Source organism: Myotis nattereri (assembly GCF_964212035.1).
Source record: "Myotis nattereri genome assembly, chromosome: 1".
Classification (NCBI taxonomy): Eukaryota; Metazoa; Chordata; class Mammalia; order Chiroptera; family Vespertilionidae; genus Myotis; species Myotis nattereri.
This window is the reverse complement of record NC_138075.1, coordinates 10,451,974-10,469,352: the sequence shown is the minus strand read 5'-3', so window position 1 is coordinate 10,469,352 and position 17,379 is coordinate 10,451,974. Positions and strand designations below refer to the sequence as shown.

The 17,379-nt window shown below is 45.8% G+C and overlaps 2 protein-coding genes across 3 annotated transcripts in view; both read right to left on the bottom strand.

Annotated features, from left to right (window-relative positions):
* ATXN3 (ataxin 3) overlaps positions 1 to 4,914 on the bottom strand; it is a 30,982-nt gene extending 26,068 nt beyond the window's left edge. The window contains exon 1 of one of the 2 annotated variants that reach the window (XM_081096143.1): positions 4,834 to 4,914. In XM_081096143.1, coding sequence (XP_080952269.1) covers positions 4,834 to 4,857 — 24 coding nt within the window. In that variant the 5' untranslated portion in view covers positions 4,858 to 4,914. The remainder of the gene's footprint in view (positions 1 to 4,833) is intronic. The other variant, XM_081096144.1, reaches the window with a different exon arrangement.
* A 7,407-nt stretch (positions 4,915 to 12,321) lies between these two features.
* NDUFB1 (NADH:ubiquinone oxidoreductase subunit B1) lies at positions 12,322 to 17,206 on the bottom strand. The gene is made up of 3 exons (XM_081112149.1): positions 17,077 to 17,206; positions 13,577 to 13,721; positions 12,322 to 12,432 (listed from the first exon to the last, which is right to left on the bottom strand). The coding sequence occupies exons 1-3, from the start codon at positions 17,168 to 17,170 to the stop codon at positions 12,396 to 12,398; spliced, it is 276 nt and encodes a 91-aa protein (XP_080968275.1). The 5' UTR covers positions 17,171 to 17,206; the 3' UTR covers positions 12,322 to 12,395.
* Positions 17,207 to 17,379: the final 173 nt, after the last annotated feature.

Genomic DNA, 17,379 nt, shown 5'->3' with positions numbered 1-17,379 from the left:
ACATCAAAACTATCATTTGCTACCAGTGAAAGTGTAAGTTAGTATAACCACTTTGGAAAACTATTTGTAATACCTACTAAAGCTTATCATCCACATACCCTATGATCTAGCAATTCCACTACCAGGTATAGAACACAAACAAAAGAAATGTCGCCCGGCCTGTGTAGCTCAGAGGTTGAGCATCGACCTCTGAACCAGGAACTCACGGTTTGATTCCCAGTCAGGGCACGTGCCTGGGGTTGTGGGCTTGATCCCCAGTGTGTAGCATGCAGGAGGCAGCTGACCAATGATTCTCTCTCATCATTTATGTTTCTATCTCTCTCTCCCACTCCCTTCCTCTGTGAAATCAATAAAGAATATATTTAAAAAAACAGAAATGCAAAATTATGTTCATCAAAAAACATGTACAAGAACGTTCAAAAAAGCACTACTTATTCATATTGGAAACTAGCAAATGCCCATCACAGTATAATGTATTCGTTCATTGGTTTATATTCACAAAGGAATAGTACACAACAATGAGAATGAATCAACTACAACTACCTGCAACAATATGGATGAATCTCTCAAATGATGTTAAACAAAAGAAGACAGACTCAAGAGTCTACACTATATGATTCCATTTACAAAAGTTCAAAAACAGACAAAACTAGTCTACAATGTTAGACTAGTGCAGGGAGTGGAGGCAGGGGTGGAAAAGGCAGGGAAATACATGTTTGTTATTCAATCTCAGTATTATTCACACGTATGTTTACTTTGTGAGAATTCATTGAGCTGCACTCTTATGATCTGTGTGCCCCTACATGTATTATATTTAATTTAAAAATTCAAACAACAAAAAAGCCTCTGCTAAGATACAGCTATTGCACACAGCAAGAGTTACCTAATATGGTAACCAGACAATGAATTTTCTGGGATCAGTCCTAATGCAAATTTTCTCTCCTGCTGTCATACCTCAGTTTGGGGCTCTTGAACTATGGTTACCATACTTAATACTATATATAGAAACAGTGACATCCAAATATTTGATATAAAAAATGAAAAACAAGCACTTATCTAAGTAAAACTATATCACTATTAGGAAATAACATCATTCTGTATTTTTACTATGATTTAATGAGAGAAAATAGCACATTGTCCAGCCCAAATTTCAAAAGCACTTTTTTTAAAGTCACAAGATGAATCAAATGCTACAAGGAACAAAAAAATTGTACAGTGGTCCCTCTAAAGATTATGCATCCCCCTCTCCAAAAACTATCCCCAGTCACTTCCTCCTCATCAAGCTTCAACCAAAGCTGAATAGTTCACTTTGCTATAGTTTAAGTTCAGAGGTACTGAAATTCCATGATTTCAGTCCTAACTTTGCTTTGGGATTAGAGGATAAGCAAACTGCATCTCCAGCTTTACAAAACCACAAAAGGATGAAATCCCCCACTGCCCTCGAAGTCTTCAGGACCAACCCGAAACCAGCTCAAATTCCCAGGGAAATACTCCACCCAATCGACCAAGCAGCACTTCATCCCAACCAAGTTATAACAAGGTCCCCCGCCTCCTGAGGTTCACAAACACAAGCATCCCAGTAACAACAAGGCCAGCACTGCTGCAACACAAAGTGCCAGGGAGCAGGCTAAGCACTCATATCTCTGAGGCAGGCACTTTACTATCCTCACACCAGAGGAGGAAACTGGGTCCCAGAGATATAAGTAACTTACCCAGATCACACAGGCAGTCAATAAATGGCAAAGCTGGGCTCCAAACCCAGGCAGAGTCTTCAAGTCTGTGTTACCACCACTTCCCCGTGCCACTTACCTATTACTAAACCTCAACTATCCTGACGGTGGCTAAGAGCCAGTAATCACAAAAGGGCATATAATCGATGTCATCAAGTCAATGCTCAGCATCTTTTCAGCATTTCCACTGAGTTTAAATATAATCCCAGCAAGTTTGGTCACCATTCTCAGTTTACATTACATAAAAGTACCAATTCAGATGGCACAGTGAACTCACCGAGAGCAGCCAGCAATTGAAGTGATAACAAAAATGACAGAAAGCAGGCAACAGAAAATCAAAATCGAAAAAAAACAAAAAGCGCCCTAACCGGTTTGGCTCAGTGGATAGAGCCTCAGCCTGTGGACTGAGAGGTCCCAGGTTCGATTCTGGTCAAGGGCACATCCCCAGTTGGGGGCGTGCAGGAGGCAGCTGTTTCTCTCCTGTCAATGTTTCTAACTCTCTGTTCCTCTCCCTTCCTCTCTGTAAAGAATCAATAAAATATATTTAAAAACAAAAACAAACAAACAAAAACACAAAAAGCAGTTAGTGGTCATTTCATATTAGAGTTAACTCCCGCTCTTGAGCCATTTAATATTAGGACAAACTCCTGCTCTTGAGCCAAATTCAACCTGCACCAGTAGCTAAGAATGGTTTTTATATTTTCAGATGGTTAGGAAAACACACATAAACAAGAATATATGACCTGCAAAGCCTAAAATATGTACAGAAAAATTGCTTAGACACACAGCACCATTATATCTTAGATGCTCCAAGAACTCAATGTGTTCAATATTTATTTAGCATCTACTATGTGCCAAGCACTCTCTTAGGTCCTGGGGATGTAACAGGCAAACTTGTTGAGTTTACATTTTGACTTAATAAAAGGACCCTCAAAGTGACAACTCTAAATATGAGGAAACCAAGATTCCAAAGGGAAGTGCTTGCAGATCCCTACATGCACAGCTTCCTTAGAGCCAGAGTTGGGTTTTTGGCTCTCTGAACCCAGGACCTAGCAAGGGTTAAATATATGTGGTGGAGGGGAAGGGCTAAATATATGTGTGTGGAAAATGGCATATTAAGTTCATATATTCTGAGAAGGGACTATGATGAGACTAACAACGGGCCTTATGATTATAGGTACTTCCCATACTCTTGAAATATGCCTGAAAAACTTTAATTCAAGAGCCTTAATTTGCTACGTACATATGTTTATAAGGGTAAATATATTCCTGAAATATCTTCAAGCTGATAATTGAGTGACTTCATTCACGTAAATAGATTTTCATTAGGCTATTGCTCCACTCCTTTTGATCCCATGGTTTAGTAGTTACCTTCACTGAAATCAATCTAAAATAGGTAACAGTCTATATTTTTAAAATATGCATTGCAAAAGTCTCAAGAATCTTCCATGTTGAGACATTTGGTCTTATACCAAAATTTCTGAAAATTAGTAATAACAATATGTACATAGAGGGTTCTCCTTATCCAATCTCCTTATAGCCAATCAACGAAATTTCTATTGCCCAAGTTTCATAAATCATGTCAAATAAGTCAAGATTAGTAATATCTATACTAGAGTCTTTCCTCCCCATACATAAAAATTAGTCTATTCTAATGCCAAAACTTCTCTTTATTGAAAAGAAAAGCACCCTAGCCGGTTTGGCTCAGTGGATAGAGTATGAGCCTGCGGACTGAAGGGTCCCGGGGGTTCAATTCCAGTCAAGGGCACATGCCCAGGTTGTGGGCTGGATCCCAAGTAGGGCCTGTGCAGGAGGCAGCCGATCCATGATTCTCTCTCACCATTGATGTTTCTATCTCTCTCTCTCCCTCTCCCTTCCTCTGCGAAATAAATAAAAATATGTTATTTTAAAAAGGAAAGCATTCCATTTAACAACTTTAGATTTGTGCTGTTGCCTCCTTAGTCTTTATTTGATGGTGGTGTGCCTGTGAACCTTTTTAAATGGATAAATGATCATTTACAACTATTTAACAAAACAAAGCCTCTTTTCTCCTACTAATTAAAAGCCTCACCAGCAACCCCTTCAAAACTTGAAACTCTTACGAAACAAAATATCATGTGCCCAAGTTATCCTGAGCAAGGTTTCACTCAAACCGAAATAGCTAGCTAATTGCATGTGGGAGAAGACGAGTTTCTCCGCATGCCACAAGCAGCATCTTTTCAAGCTCCTCGTCATCGAAGAATCAAAACAAGCCAGGCTAGGACCCCACCCCATCCTACCCCCCCCCCCATCCTACCCCCCCCCCAACCCCCCCACTCCATCCTACCCACCCACCCCATCCTACCCATCCCCCCACCCCCACCCTCGACACCTAATAAGAAACCTGGTTTCCTATCCGGAAAGATGGGACTACCGAAAGAAACGAAACCCAAAGAAACTAAACCCAAACCTTTCGTAACAAAAACTCTCGTGGCGACTTCCCTGTCTAGGTCCCTACATGTCAGGCCCTCCACGGGATGGAGCCAGGCTCCCGGCACCGGAGTCTCAGGGAACTGGTGCAGGGGCAGGACGTGAGCCCGAGCCCAGGGAACTAAGCGGATCGGGGGTTCCAATAGGAAATTGAGGAGCCCGGAGGAGGAAAAGTTCATTCTGCCGCGAGCAGGGCTGCGAGAGTTGGAAGGAGCGAGGGAGGCGCCCGGGAGGTGACGAGCTACAACCCACGGAGAGTGGGGGCAGGAAGGGCTGGGGAAGGAAGCCCACGGAAAGTGGAGGGGAAGCGCAGAAGCAAACCCACTCGGGGCCACCCCGGCTCCGGTGCCCCGCGGCGCCCCCGGCTCAGCCCACACTCCCCGCCGGCTCCCGGGACTTCCCAGGCCCCGGGCTCCCCGGGCTCCCCGGGCACCTCGGTCACAGGCACGGGCCTCCGGGGCGAAGAGTGCAGTGGGGGCTTCAGGGAAGCTCCCCTCCCGAGGAAGGTCTTCCCCGCCCCTCGAGATCGGGATGGGGCGCCACGAGCCCCACCCAGCTCTTTGGAAGATGGCAGTACCGCGCCCCACGCCCGCCACGGCACCGCGGGCAGGTGCCCCCGAACGCGGACACTCACTTTCTCGTGGAAGATGGACTCCATGTTTATTTGTCTGGAGCCAACGGCCCCCGCGACAGACCACCCCCTACTGCTCCGCCCCCGCCCCGGCCCCACCCCTCCGCCCACCCGGCTCCGCCCCACCTGGCCCGCCCCTGGCCACGTGTTTCGCGCGGACCAATCACACCCGAGGATGAGAGACACGTGGAGAGAAGAGCGAGTGAAAGCCGGGCGGTAAACGCGGGGACACGTGACCTATGTAACGCGTCCTCCTATCCACTGTTAGCTGGCAGGCTGGGGGGGGGGGGGGGGGGAGGGTGGCTGCAGCGCCGCCTGCCGTCTGGAGGATCTTCTCCACTTCCCACCCATTGCTATGGATTCTTAAGGACCTCCCGGGTTCTATGTTCTTTTTGTTTTCCACTATACTTTGTACTTTCTACTCATATCTGATTATAATTACTTAATATATTTCTCTATCGCCATTGAAAGCCTCATTAAGAAACAGGCATCGCCCAGCAGGTGTGGCTTAGTGGTTGAGTATGGACCTATGAACCAGGAGATTACCAGTTGGATTCTCTATCAGGGCACTTGCCCTGGTTGTGGACTTCCTCCCCAGTGTGGGCATGTAGGAGGCAGCCAATCAGTGATTCTCCCTCATCATTGTTGTTTCTCTCTCTCTCCCCCTCTCTCCCTTCGTCTCTGAAATCAATAAATAAATACATTTAAAAAAAAAAGAAACAGGCATCATTGCCTCCCCGAATACCTAGCACTTATGTAAAAATGATAGTTAATATTTATACAGATATGGGGCTGACTGGAGGGTAGGCAATTTTCTAAGAGCTTTGCATATATTAATGAATTTACTACAGCAACGTTTGATGCAGGTGCTAGTATCCCTATTTTACACATGTGGAAACTGAGGCACAGAGAGGCTATGAACAGCACAGTGTCCAAGGTTCTGGGCTGGGGTCCAAATCCAGACAGACACCTTGTTATTAGTGTTATGTGTTCAGGCCCTGAAGAGGAAGTGTCAGTAGAAGGATCTGAGAGTGACCCTAGTAAAGTTAGGGTTGGGGGTCAGAAGAGTTTGATGAAGCTGGTCTTGCACCTTGAAGCCAGGTTACGTGGTTATGTTGAAAAATGGTTATATGTATATATGATCTGGAGTGCAGGAGGCTGGTTCGGCTGTGGAATAGGGAGTTGTTGACATAGAAAAGGCGGCTGACGGCACAGGTGTGAATAAATCACCAGTGGGGGAAAGGAAGAGACTGAGAAAAGGATCTAGAGTAGAGTCCCTAGAGAAGTACCAGCCCAGGAGAAGGGAGGAAATGCAGGAGCAGGTAATATTATGAGAGCCCTGAAAAGGGAATGTTCTTGGGAGCAGCCATGTTGCTTCCAATAGGTCCTGCAACATAAGGACAAGGGCCCGCTACCTTTTGCTGCAATGGAGGCCACTGGTAACGTTGGTGAGCGCGGGTTCAGAGGAACAGAAGGAGCAGTGGGAGGTAAGGCAATGGAGGCTGCTAGTGAGGCCCAGGTGCTCAGGGGAGGAATCAGTCACCACTAACTCCATGTCTCTCCTTGCAGTGCACCATCCTGTACGGTGTTGGGGAAACAGTCTGTGTTCTTAAGGAATTGTGGCTCAACTGGGGAAACAAATCATGGTCTCATGGAATGAAAACATATGCAAAACATTTTTTCTTATTTTCTTTCCGTGTAGAGAAACATGTATTGTGTGTATTGTGTAGGTGTGTGCATATAGATATTACAAATTTCCGGAAGAATATACAGGAAACCCAGAGGTTAACCTGTTTGAGATGGAAAAGGAACTAGGTAAATAAGAGACAAGGGTAGGATAGAGATTTTTCACTGTATACAGTTTTATTCTTTTTTATTAAAGATTTTAAAATTGATTTTTAGAGAAAAAGAAAGGGGAAGAGGGAGGAAGAGAGGGGGGGGCGTGGAGAGGGAGAAAGAGAGAGAAACATCAATGTTGATCGGCTTGCCTCCTGCACACCCCTACTGGGGATCAAGACCACAACCATGGCCTGTACCCTGACCAGGAAACAAACTGGCAATCTTTCCATGCACAGGATGATGCCCAACCAACTGGGACATACTGGCCCCAGCTACAGTTTTATTCTTGGTTTAACTATATTAGTGTATTATTGAGAAAAAATTGGATTGTATTCATGTCCTATGACTGCTGTAGCAAATTATCACCTACCTGGGGACTTAAAACAACAGAAATTATCTGACTGTTCTTAAGGCCAGATGTCTGAACCCTAAGTGTCAGCTAGGCCACCTTCCCAAGTATCTATGGGAGAATTCTTCCTTGCTTTCAGGTGGCTTCTGGCATTAGTTGGCTGTGGCCACATAGCTCCAATCTCTACCAGTGGCTTCACGTGGCCTTCTTTCTCCTGTGTCTCTTCTGTGTCCTCTCCTCTTATTGGATTTAGGTACCAACTGAATCCACGGTGATTTCATATTGAGATCTTTAACTAATTAAATTGGCAAAGACTCTATTTCCAAATATGGTCTTTGGTTCTGGGTGGACTTGAATTTTGGAAGTGCATGACTCAACTTTCTACAGTGGTTGCTTGCTAGGATATATGCTACCCAAAGGACCTTATTGTTTTGCTCACTGTTAAATCCTTATAACCTAGAACACTTCTTGAATATATTTAGTAACTAGAGGCCTAAGTGCATGGTTAGGGTCCCTAGGCCTGGCCGGTGACCAGGGCTGATCTGCGGGGCGACCAGTGAGGCCATCAGGGGGCCCCTGCTGGCACCCGCCTTGACCGGCCTGAGGCCTGCGGGCAGCTCCTGCATTGAGTATCTGCCCACGGTGGTCAGTGCACATCATAGCCCAGGGGTGGGCAAACTTTTTGACTCGAGGGCCAATAGGTTCTTAAACTGGACTCAGAAGAAGGAGCAGTGGCCGTGTTTCCCGACATTGCCATGTTAACACTGCTGCTGGTGAAGGAGCGGAGGGGAGAGCAAGAGAACCCTCCGCTCTTTCGGCTCCGCGGGCCCGATAGAACAGATGAACGGGCCAGATCTGGCCCGCGGGCCGTAGTTTGCCCATGGCTGTCATAGTGACTGTTCATTCCACCAGTCATTTCACTGCTCGGTGGATTTGCATATTAGGCTTTTATTGTATACTAGAGGCCCGGTGTACAAAAATTTGTGCACTGGCGGGTGGGTGTCCCTCAGCCCCACTTGTGCCCTCTCACAGTCTGGGACCCCTCGGGAGATAACGACCTGCTGGCTTAGGCCCACTCCCAGGTGGCAGAGGGCAGGCCCAATCCCTAGGTACCTGCCCCGCAGCTCCTGGTTGGGCTCAGAGCAGGGCCAATTGGGGAGTTGGGGCGCCGCCCCCTGTCATGCACAGAGCAGGGTTGATCAGGAGATTGCGATGCCACCCTCAGTCACGCTCAGGGTAGGGCCGATTGGGGGGTTGGGGCACCGCCCCCTGTCACACTCAAGGCAGGGTCGATAGGGAGGTTGTGGCGCCACCCCCTGTCAAGCACAGAGCAGGGCAGATCACGGGGTTGTGGTGCCACCCCTGTCACATACAGAGCTGGCCGATCAGGGGGCTGGGGTGCTGCCCCCTGTCACACACAGAGCGGGGCCGATCAGGGGGTTGGGGAGCTCCCCCCATCATGCACAGAGCAGGGCCAATCAGGAGGTTGCGATGCCACCCTCAGTCACGCTCAGGGTAGGGCCGATTGGGGGGTTGGGGCACTCCCCCGTCACTCAGGGCAGGGACGATGGGGAGGTTGCGGCTCCACCCCGTCACACACAGAGCAGGGCCCATGGGGTGGTTGGGGCACCGCACCCTGTCACACACAGAGCTGCAGGGCGATCAGGGAGTTTGGGCACTGTCCCGTCACGCTGCTCCAGGGGCCAGGAGGCCTCGCTGCTCCACTGATCCCGGTGCTGGGAGGCATATTACCCTTTTACTATATAAGATAGAGGCCTGGCGCACGGGTGGGGGCCAGCTGGTTTGCCCTGAAGGGTATCCCGGATCAGGGTGGGGGTCCCCACTGGGGTGCCTGGCCAGTCTGGGTGAGGGGCTGAGGGCCGTTTTCAGGCTGGCGGGTGACTGAAGCTCCCAGCCTCTCCTTTTTTCCTTTTTTTTTTTTTATTCTTGGATTTATTTACCTTCTATGGCTGTCACTGGAGCTGAGAGCTGGCTTTAGCTGTGAGACCTTGGCTGCTAAAAGCAGGTTTCTGGGCTTTGTTTACCTTCTGTATTTGAAACTTTGTCGTGACTCCAGCTCTGAGATCCCAGCTGGCTGAAAGCAGGTTTCTGGAGTTTTGTTTAGCTTCTATATTTGTAACAATGTTTCTTAGAGAGCAGCTCAGAGCCCAGCAGCAGCAGGCGGGGAAGGTTGGCTTCCTCCATCACTGGAGCAAGCAAACCTCCTGTTCATGTCAGTAGCCTGGCTGCCGGCCGCCATCTTGGTTGGCAGTTAATTTGCATATTGCTCTGATTAGCCAATGGGAAGGGTAGCGAAGTTATGGCTAATTACCATGTTTCTCTTTTATTAGCTAGGACTAGAGGCCCAGTGCACAAATTCGTGCACCAGTGAGGTCCCTGGGCCTGGCCTGTGGGATCAGGCCGAAACTGGCTCTCTGACATCCCCCGAGGGGTCCCGGTTTGCAAGAGCGTGCCGGCCAGGCCGAGGGACCCCACCAGTGCACGATGGGGCTGTAGAGAGACGCTGGAGGTTGGCCAGCCAGGGAAGGCCCGCAGGAGGGCTCCAGGGTGTCTGGCCTGTCTTGCTCAGTCACGATTGGCTGGACCCCAGCAGCAAGCTAACCTACCAGTTGGAGCATCTGCCCCCTGGTGGTCAGTGCATGTCATAGCGAGCTGTTGAGCGGCCTTAGCATACATTAGCATATTATGCTTTGATTGGTTGAATGGATGACCAGACACTTAGCATATTAGGCTTTTATTATATAGGAGGATGCTGAACTAATACCAGCCATTTCATTAGGCCTTCCCAACCTATTTAGCATGCGATTAATAGCAAGCATCATAAAGTGAAAATATATCAATACCTGGGAGTCGGAATGCAGGTTCTGGCTTTGGCTTTGTCTCTGAAGCCATGTATGATTTGGCTATTAGATTTGTTACATTTCCCATTCTGATAACTAATATTTGGCATGTCCTAAACTTTAACTGTAAGATAATGCATATCGTCTTTCAAAACTCAATGACCATACTCTCCAGGAAGTATTCCCCGCTGCCCCACTAATTTAGAAGCCCCTGTCCCTCCTCTGGGCTCCAGTATGTACCTGTCATACATGGTGCTTTTCATACAGTATCATATTTGACTTAATCATACATCTTCACCAATCAATACCCTATCAATGTCTTATTTGACTTTCTGTATTTAGTAGTTGATGTCTTTCAAATGAATTAATGAAGCCGGGTGTCTGGAAATCATTTCTTGATTTCTTTCCAAACTCTCCTGCTTCACCCCTTGTTCCAGCCAGTCCTCAAATACTTGCTGTGCGTTCACTCCTCATTCCCTCTTCATTGCTACTGCTCAGTTCAAGCCCTCTTGATTTCCTGTGCAGTCCAGTCCAAGCATCTCTGGTCTCCTGGTTTCAGTCTCAATTATGTTCCTAGTGCCATCAGTGTTCTCTCAGAAATGCAAATTTCACCAGCTTTTCTCTCATTGAACAAATGTGTCAAGCTCTGGGATGACAACCATGAGAGACAAATGGTCCCGTCCTCATGGAGCTTATAGAGGGAGGGATCTTTGAATACTTATACAAACTTTACTCTATTAAATATCCTTCAGTGGCTTCCCATTGCTGGCTTAAAAAGCTCTGCGATCTGGACCAACCACCAGTCTGGCTTTATCTCCCTGAATTCCCTCTGCTCTAGTCACATCAGCTGTTCCCTTGACCTCCCGAAAGTCCTCAGATGAACAGCCCTTTGTGCCATCACCATACCTCGCACATGCCTGTATTAAAGCATTTGCTACATCACGGTGGGATTATGACTTTACATGCCATTATTACACTCAGCTTTTCAGGATCAGAGTTTTACTCAATATGTAATCAAGGGCTGGTACAGAACAGTGAATAAATGCATGAATTCTTTTTGACTCACTGGCGCAAGAGTATTACAATAATTCAGCAGGAGAGGTTACAGAGCTAATCAGGAGGGCTCCTAGAGACAGGGTAGACAGAATACATGCACTTCCAGTACTTCCTGTCACCTTGAACAACACAGCTTTTCTCTAACCCACTTCATTAGAACTCTGTTAATAAGTGAGAGTATAGCCATTGTCTTCAACACTGTACCTTTTAAACTGGCATTTTGTTACTAAAAACCAAACAGCTTAGAAATTTTAACATTTGATATTTTAACATTTATGTGTCAATTTGTATCTTGAGTTCCGACAAGAATCAGTGATAATCAGGGTGTATTACTTCATTGTAATTTTATGTCTATACTCAATCTGAAACTAATTTCTCAAAAAAAGGTAGTTGAACATTAACAGGTGACATATATATCCACTCATGAAACCATCACAATCAAGAACCCTTGCCGGGACTGGTTTGGCTGAGTGGATAGAGCGTCAGCCTGTGGACTGAAAGGTCCCAGGTTCGATTCTGGTCAAGGGCATGTACTTGGGTTGCGGGCACATCCCCAGTGGGAGATGTGCAGGAGGCAGCTGATCGATGTTTCTCTCTCATCGATGTTTCTAACTCTCTATCTCTCTCCCTTCCTCTCTGTAAAAAATCAATAAAATATATTAAAAAAAAAAAAGAAAGAACACTAACATACAGTACTATACCCCAGTTTCCATGTGTCGCTTTGTCATTCTTCCTTCCGACCCCTTTCTACGCTGGATTAGTTTGCAGTTTCTCACGTGTTATACACAAGAAATCATTCAGTGTGTGTGCTCTTTTTGTTTGGCTTCTTTTATTCAGGATAATGAACCTGAAATTCATCTCTGTTGTATCAATAGATCATTTCTTTTTATTGCAAATAAAATCTTAGCATCCTCCTTTTAAATGTATTTTTTTTTTATGTTTTTTTTTTTTTATTGATTTTTTACAGAGAGGAAGGGAGAGGGATAGAGAGTTAGAAACATCGATGAGAGAGAAACATCGATCAGCTTCCTCCTGCACATCTCCCACTGGGGATGTGCCCGCAACCCAGGTACATGCCCCTGACCGGAATCGAACCTGGGACCTTTCAGTCCGCATGCCGACGCTCCATCCACTGAGCCAAACCGGTTTCGGCAGCATCCTCCTTTTAAAGCTCCTTTGAAGGACATGGTTTGAAAATAATTTTCTGAAAAATATCTGAGGAAAAAATTGGCTACATGAATATTACTGTGATCTAAACTAAGTAACAGAAAATTAAATGCTAGTTGTAAAGTTAACATCAATGTACAGAAGACACTAATTATTTTGAAAGCTAGTGTACTTATTACTTGAAATGTGAAAGATCACTTCGACATTAAAAGGACCACATTCTAAATTGTTCAGTGTTTTTATTTTTCTGATAATTTAAAAAATGTGAACATTCTGTAATTCAGCCACAGCCTTTACTTCCAGGTGACTTCTTCATTGGGTCTCAATTCTCTGTGTGAAAAGAAAAATGGAAGGAAAGGAAAAAGTATTAAATAAAACTTTTATGAGGGATAAAAGGGAAAGTCAGAACAATATAAATTCAGTATTTTATACTCTATTAAATTAACCCATTTAAAAGGTTTTATGTTGAGTCAACATATTCTAGTCTCTCATGATTTTAAACCTTTACTATCTTTTCAATTACATTTTTCCCGATTAAAATGTCATTTCTTTTTTTAAATGTATTTTTATTGATTTCAGAGAGGAAGGGAGAGGGAGAGAGAGAGAGAAACATCAATGATGAGAATCATTGATTGGCTGCCTCCTGCACGCCCCCCACTGGGGACCAAGCCCGCAACCCAGGTATATGCCCCTGACCAGAATCGAACCTGCAACTTTTCAGTCCGCAGACCGACACTCTATCCACTAAGCCAAGCCGGCTAGGGCATAACCTGTAATTTCTTAGTCTGTCTTCATATAAAAGCTCAATGAGTTCATTAATTGTTTCTAGACCTTTTCCGGCTCATTTTATCTTTCTTGAAATCCTTGACTGTGAACCTCCTCTGCAGGGACTGCGACTGCTGCTCTGTTCTCGCCCTCTGAGCTTCCTCCGATCCAGCTGCACATGCAGGGCAACTCCCTATCTTGTCACCTCAAACTCCCTGCTACCAGGGGAGCCATTTCCAGACACAATGGAAGCAGGCGGCTACTAGCTGCCATCTAGTCACTCAACCGCCATGTGTAAAGCTCTCAGGCTGTGCTGCTGAGAACACATCACCAAACCACAGTCAGCACCATTTATTTCAGCGACACCCTGACTCACGTAAGATGGTATGTCATCATACATGTGAAAGCTGTATATAAAGTAGGCTTTGGGGGGCTGGTTCAATTTCAAGCAGTTTCCATATTAAAAAGTACCTCGAATACCAAAAATCTGAAATAGTCTGTTCATAAGCTGAAGACCCGTTTACATTCCAAATGTAATCATACAGTTTTATGCAATCATTAAACAACAAACAAGGCTAGAAAATAATATCACTTAGATCTAAGTCCTTGGAGGACGGAGATTACCCCTTCTGTTTATTTTTGTTGTATATGATATTAAGAATACTTCCAAAAGCTGGCTAATTGTTGGTTTAAAAATGCCCAAACTCACCTTTTAAATAACAAACTCTTGTTCCGGAAGGCAGTTAGCTTTTCATCATTCTTTCTGTCTAGATAACATCCAATGACAAATCCCATAGGGACAAGTATATGTACCCAGTGGTCACGCACAAGCTGAATTAAACTCATCCTGAATGCTAAAAAAAATAAAAAATTCAGAAATGTAACTGACTTTGAAATATCTTTTAAATTGCATCTGAAACAGGAGATAGTCCTGAATATAGGAATAGATATTAAAAGCATACGCCTCTTCCCTAGTCGGTGTGGCTTAGTGGATAGAAGATAGAGTGTCGGCTTGCAGACTGAGGGTTCCTGCTTGATTCCGGTTAAGGGCACATACCTTGGTTGAAGCCTCCTCCCTGGCCCGGGCCCCGGTCGGGCTCATGCAGGAGGCAACCAATCGATGTGTTTCTCTCACATAGATGTTTCTCTCTCTCTTCCACTTTCTCTAAGAATCAATGGAAAAATATCCTCTGGTGAGAATTAAAAAAAAAAAAAGCATAAGCCTCTTTATAATTGCTTGGCATCAGAATGTAGTATACTACTTAAAATCTACTTGATAAAAATTATATAGATGACAATGATTAGCATAGAAATTGTAATGCACTAAAGTCAATTTATTAACTTTTTCCCTATTTTCATTGGTGATCTGATGATATAATGCAGTGAAATGGAGAGTATAAATTCTACCTGCAAAAGCTCGGCCAGTGTTGCTCAGTGATTGACCGTCAACCTATAAACCAGGAGTCACTGTTCGCTTCCCGGTCAGGGAACATACCGTCAGCATAACTATTATATACTGTTTGTATTTCACCACCAACAAAAAAGTACTTGGGGACGCTCAGCCCATGACCACCTGTGGGCTATCAGCCACTTACTATTGGCATTCTTCCAACGTGGCCAGAAGCTCCTTTTGTCTGGCTCTACTCTGAGCAGATGTGACCATACAAGTCCTGAGGTTCTTGCTGAATAGAGGTCTTATGAGAGTCCAGGAAAAGACAGTGGGACTGATAGATTAAAGAATTCTGTACATTTAAAATCCAGAGTTGGATTCAACCACCTCGAAGGAAACCCGATTCCATCCCTAAGAAATGGCAAATCTTAGTCCCAGAGGTATTGCATATTATAATTGTAAAATCTACAATTGAATAGGCTTTGGGAGCAGTAGCACTGAACATACTTTTCCTGTGTATTTCGCTGCGAGAGGGTGACCAGGGAAGACAAAGATTTATGGACATAAAACTGAGCTAGGATGATTTCTTGGAGAATGGACAGGAGAGGGAGCATGGACAGGCTTTTCAGCTCTTGGTCATGGGCCCAAGGCCATACGGGATGGGTAAAGGCGAGTGAGGGCCTGGGACAGGCTCCGATGAGACAAGCCTGGGTTTGGATGAAGAGGGACATCGCCTGGGTGCCCATGAGGGCACTGTACACACTGGGGTGGGAAAAAGTAAGTTTACAGTTGTGAGTGCAAAACAAAATTTGCTCTTGCATTATTTTTAAATGACTGCATTATTTTCAGTAATGTACTAGTGTACTGAAATACACTGCATTGTGAGCACCTGTAAGCCTACTTTCCAACACCCTGTATTACTGTCTTCTTTACATGAAAGCTCTTAAGAAAAAGTTTGCTCTTGCTTCCGAACTGGGAGTAGCTGTGGTATCCCTGGGAAAAACAACAAACAAAACGAGTTGGTTTTTATCTTATGCACTCAAGGAATCAGATAACAGATCAAGCTGTTTTGCCTCCCTCTAGAACAGCGGTTCTCAACCTGTGGGTCGCGACACCTTTGGGGGTCGAATGACCCTTTCGCAGGGGTCGCCTAAGACCATCAGAAAACACATATAAAATTACATATTGTTTTTGTGATTAATCACTATGCTTTAATTATGTTCAATTTGTAACAATGGAAATACGTCCTGCATATCAGATATTTACATTACGATTCATAACAGTAGCAAGATTACAGTTTTGAAGTAGCAACGAAAATCATTTTATGGTTGGGGGTCACCACATGAGGAACTGTATTAAAGGGTCGCGGCATTAGGAAGGTTGAGAACCACTGCTCTAGAAAGAGCTGACTTAGCAGTAACTATTTTTAAAAAAATATTTTTATTGATTTCAGAGAGGAAGGGAAAGGAAGAGCAAGAAACATCAATGATGAAGGGGAATCATTGATCCGCCACCTCCTGTACGCCCCCTACTGGGGACCAAGCCCGCACACCGGGCATGTGCCCTCGACCAGAATCAAACCCGGGACCCTTGAGTCTGCAGATCCACACTCCATTCACTGAGCCAAACCAGCCAGGGGTGTAAGGCACTGTTCATTAAAAAAAAATTTCTTTATTATTACATATGCAATATGTAATATTACACATTACCCACATTACCCCCCCCCCCCGCAAGGCACTGTTCTTAATGCTTTTCCTAATCACAACTCAAGTAATCCTCACAGCACAAGGTTTCATTAATAAAGGCCCCCAGAGCAGTCGACATATTTTTTTTCAGATGAGGAAATCCAGGGTTAATTGATTTGTCAGAGGTCACAGATGCAGCAAGCGGCAGAGCTGGGATTAATGGGCAGCCTGCCTCCTGGAGCCAAGCTTTGTATTTGTGCTTCCTGTCTCTTACAGGAAGCACAGAGGTAAACAGTTATATAACTCTTCACTTCCTCTTATGTTCCCTAACTACATATTATTTTTTCTTCGACCCAATTTTCCCCGCTTACCTTCTAAAAAAGAAAACTATCTGGTGTGAATTTTTGCATGTCACTCCGAATTCACGTTGGAAAAATAAAGATGGACTCACACACACACACATAAATATATAAACATATATATACATATATATATGTATATATATATATATTTCTACTTTCTAACTGTTCCCCACAGCATTTTATATGTATTGATCAGAAAGTGTCAACTAAGCTGCCGATAAAGAGCGCTGGATGCATGGAGAATCTGAGCTCCTTGAGGTCGCCTGTCTTAACGACACATACGCCCAAGAAACTCAGCACGAAGTAAATATTCCATTTTTAAAAAGTGCACATGGTCTGCTCCAGAGGGTTTGAGATTTACGAGAGAGAGAGAGCGGGGTTAGCTTCCCATGGCGAGTGACGAGGAACGCAGACCCGGGACCGGGGGCGCATGCGGCTCCCTCCAGGCTGCAGCCCAGCATCGCGTCCCCGCCGCTTTCCTCTCGGGCGGCCGGGCGGACCGCGTGATCGACAACACGTGCCCCGGGATGACAGTCTCCGAGTCCCCTTCCCAACAGCCGCGAGACGGCCTGGGCCCAGCACCTCCCTTTCCCATCTCGCCTCCTCTGATCTGAAGCCCGGGGAGGCCGGGCCGCTCCAGCCCCGGGGAGCCCCGGGGAACCCCAGACTACGACCCGCGGCCCCCCCCCCCACTCCATCGCCGAGGGCTTTCCTAGGGGCGCACCCTGGCTGCCTGCACAACCGAAGCCCGCGGCGTCGACCCCGAACCCACCTGCGGCCTCGGTGCGAGCCCGACCCCAAGACCAAGGGCAGCGGCGAGTCCAGCCTCCAGCGCCGGCGGAAGCGGCGGCCTTGGGACACGCCATTCGCAGCGCCCGCTCCAGGACGGGGGGGGGGCACGCAATATCATACCTTTTTTCCTTTCAATACTCCACTCTTCTCACATTTATGTTAGCTTTAACATATGAAACCTTTACTGCGAGAGTAACCCTTAGGCCTCAGGTGGCGAGACTTGGGGCGAGGGCCGCCTCTTTCCTACATCCCGTCCCCGCCCCTCCCCGGGAGATGGTATCGC

Coding starts and splice junctions, on each gene's coding strand:
- NDUFB1 (XM_081112149.1), bottom strand. CDS start 17,170: ATGGCGTGTCCCAAGGCCGCCGCTTCCGCCGGCGCTGGAGGCTGGACT. Junction 13,722..17,076: donor GGCTCGCACCGAGGCCGCAG/GTGGGTTCGGGG, acceptor TATTTTTTTTAG/CATTCAGGATGAGTTTAATT. Junction 12,433..13,576: donor AAGAGTTTGTTATTTAAAAG/GTGAGTTTGGGC, acceptor CTTTTCACACAG/AGAATTGAGACCCAATGAAG.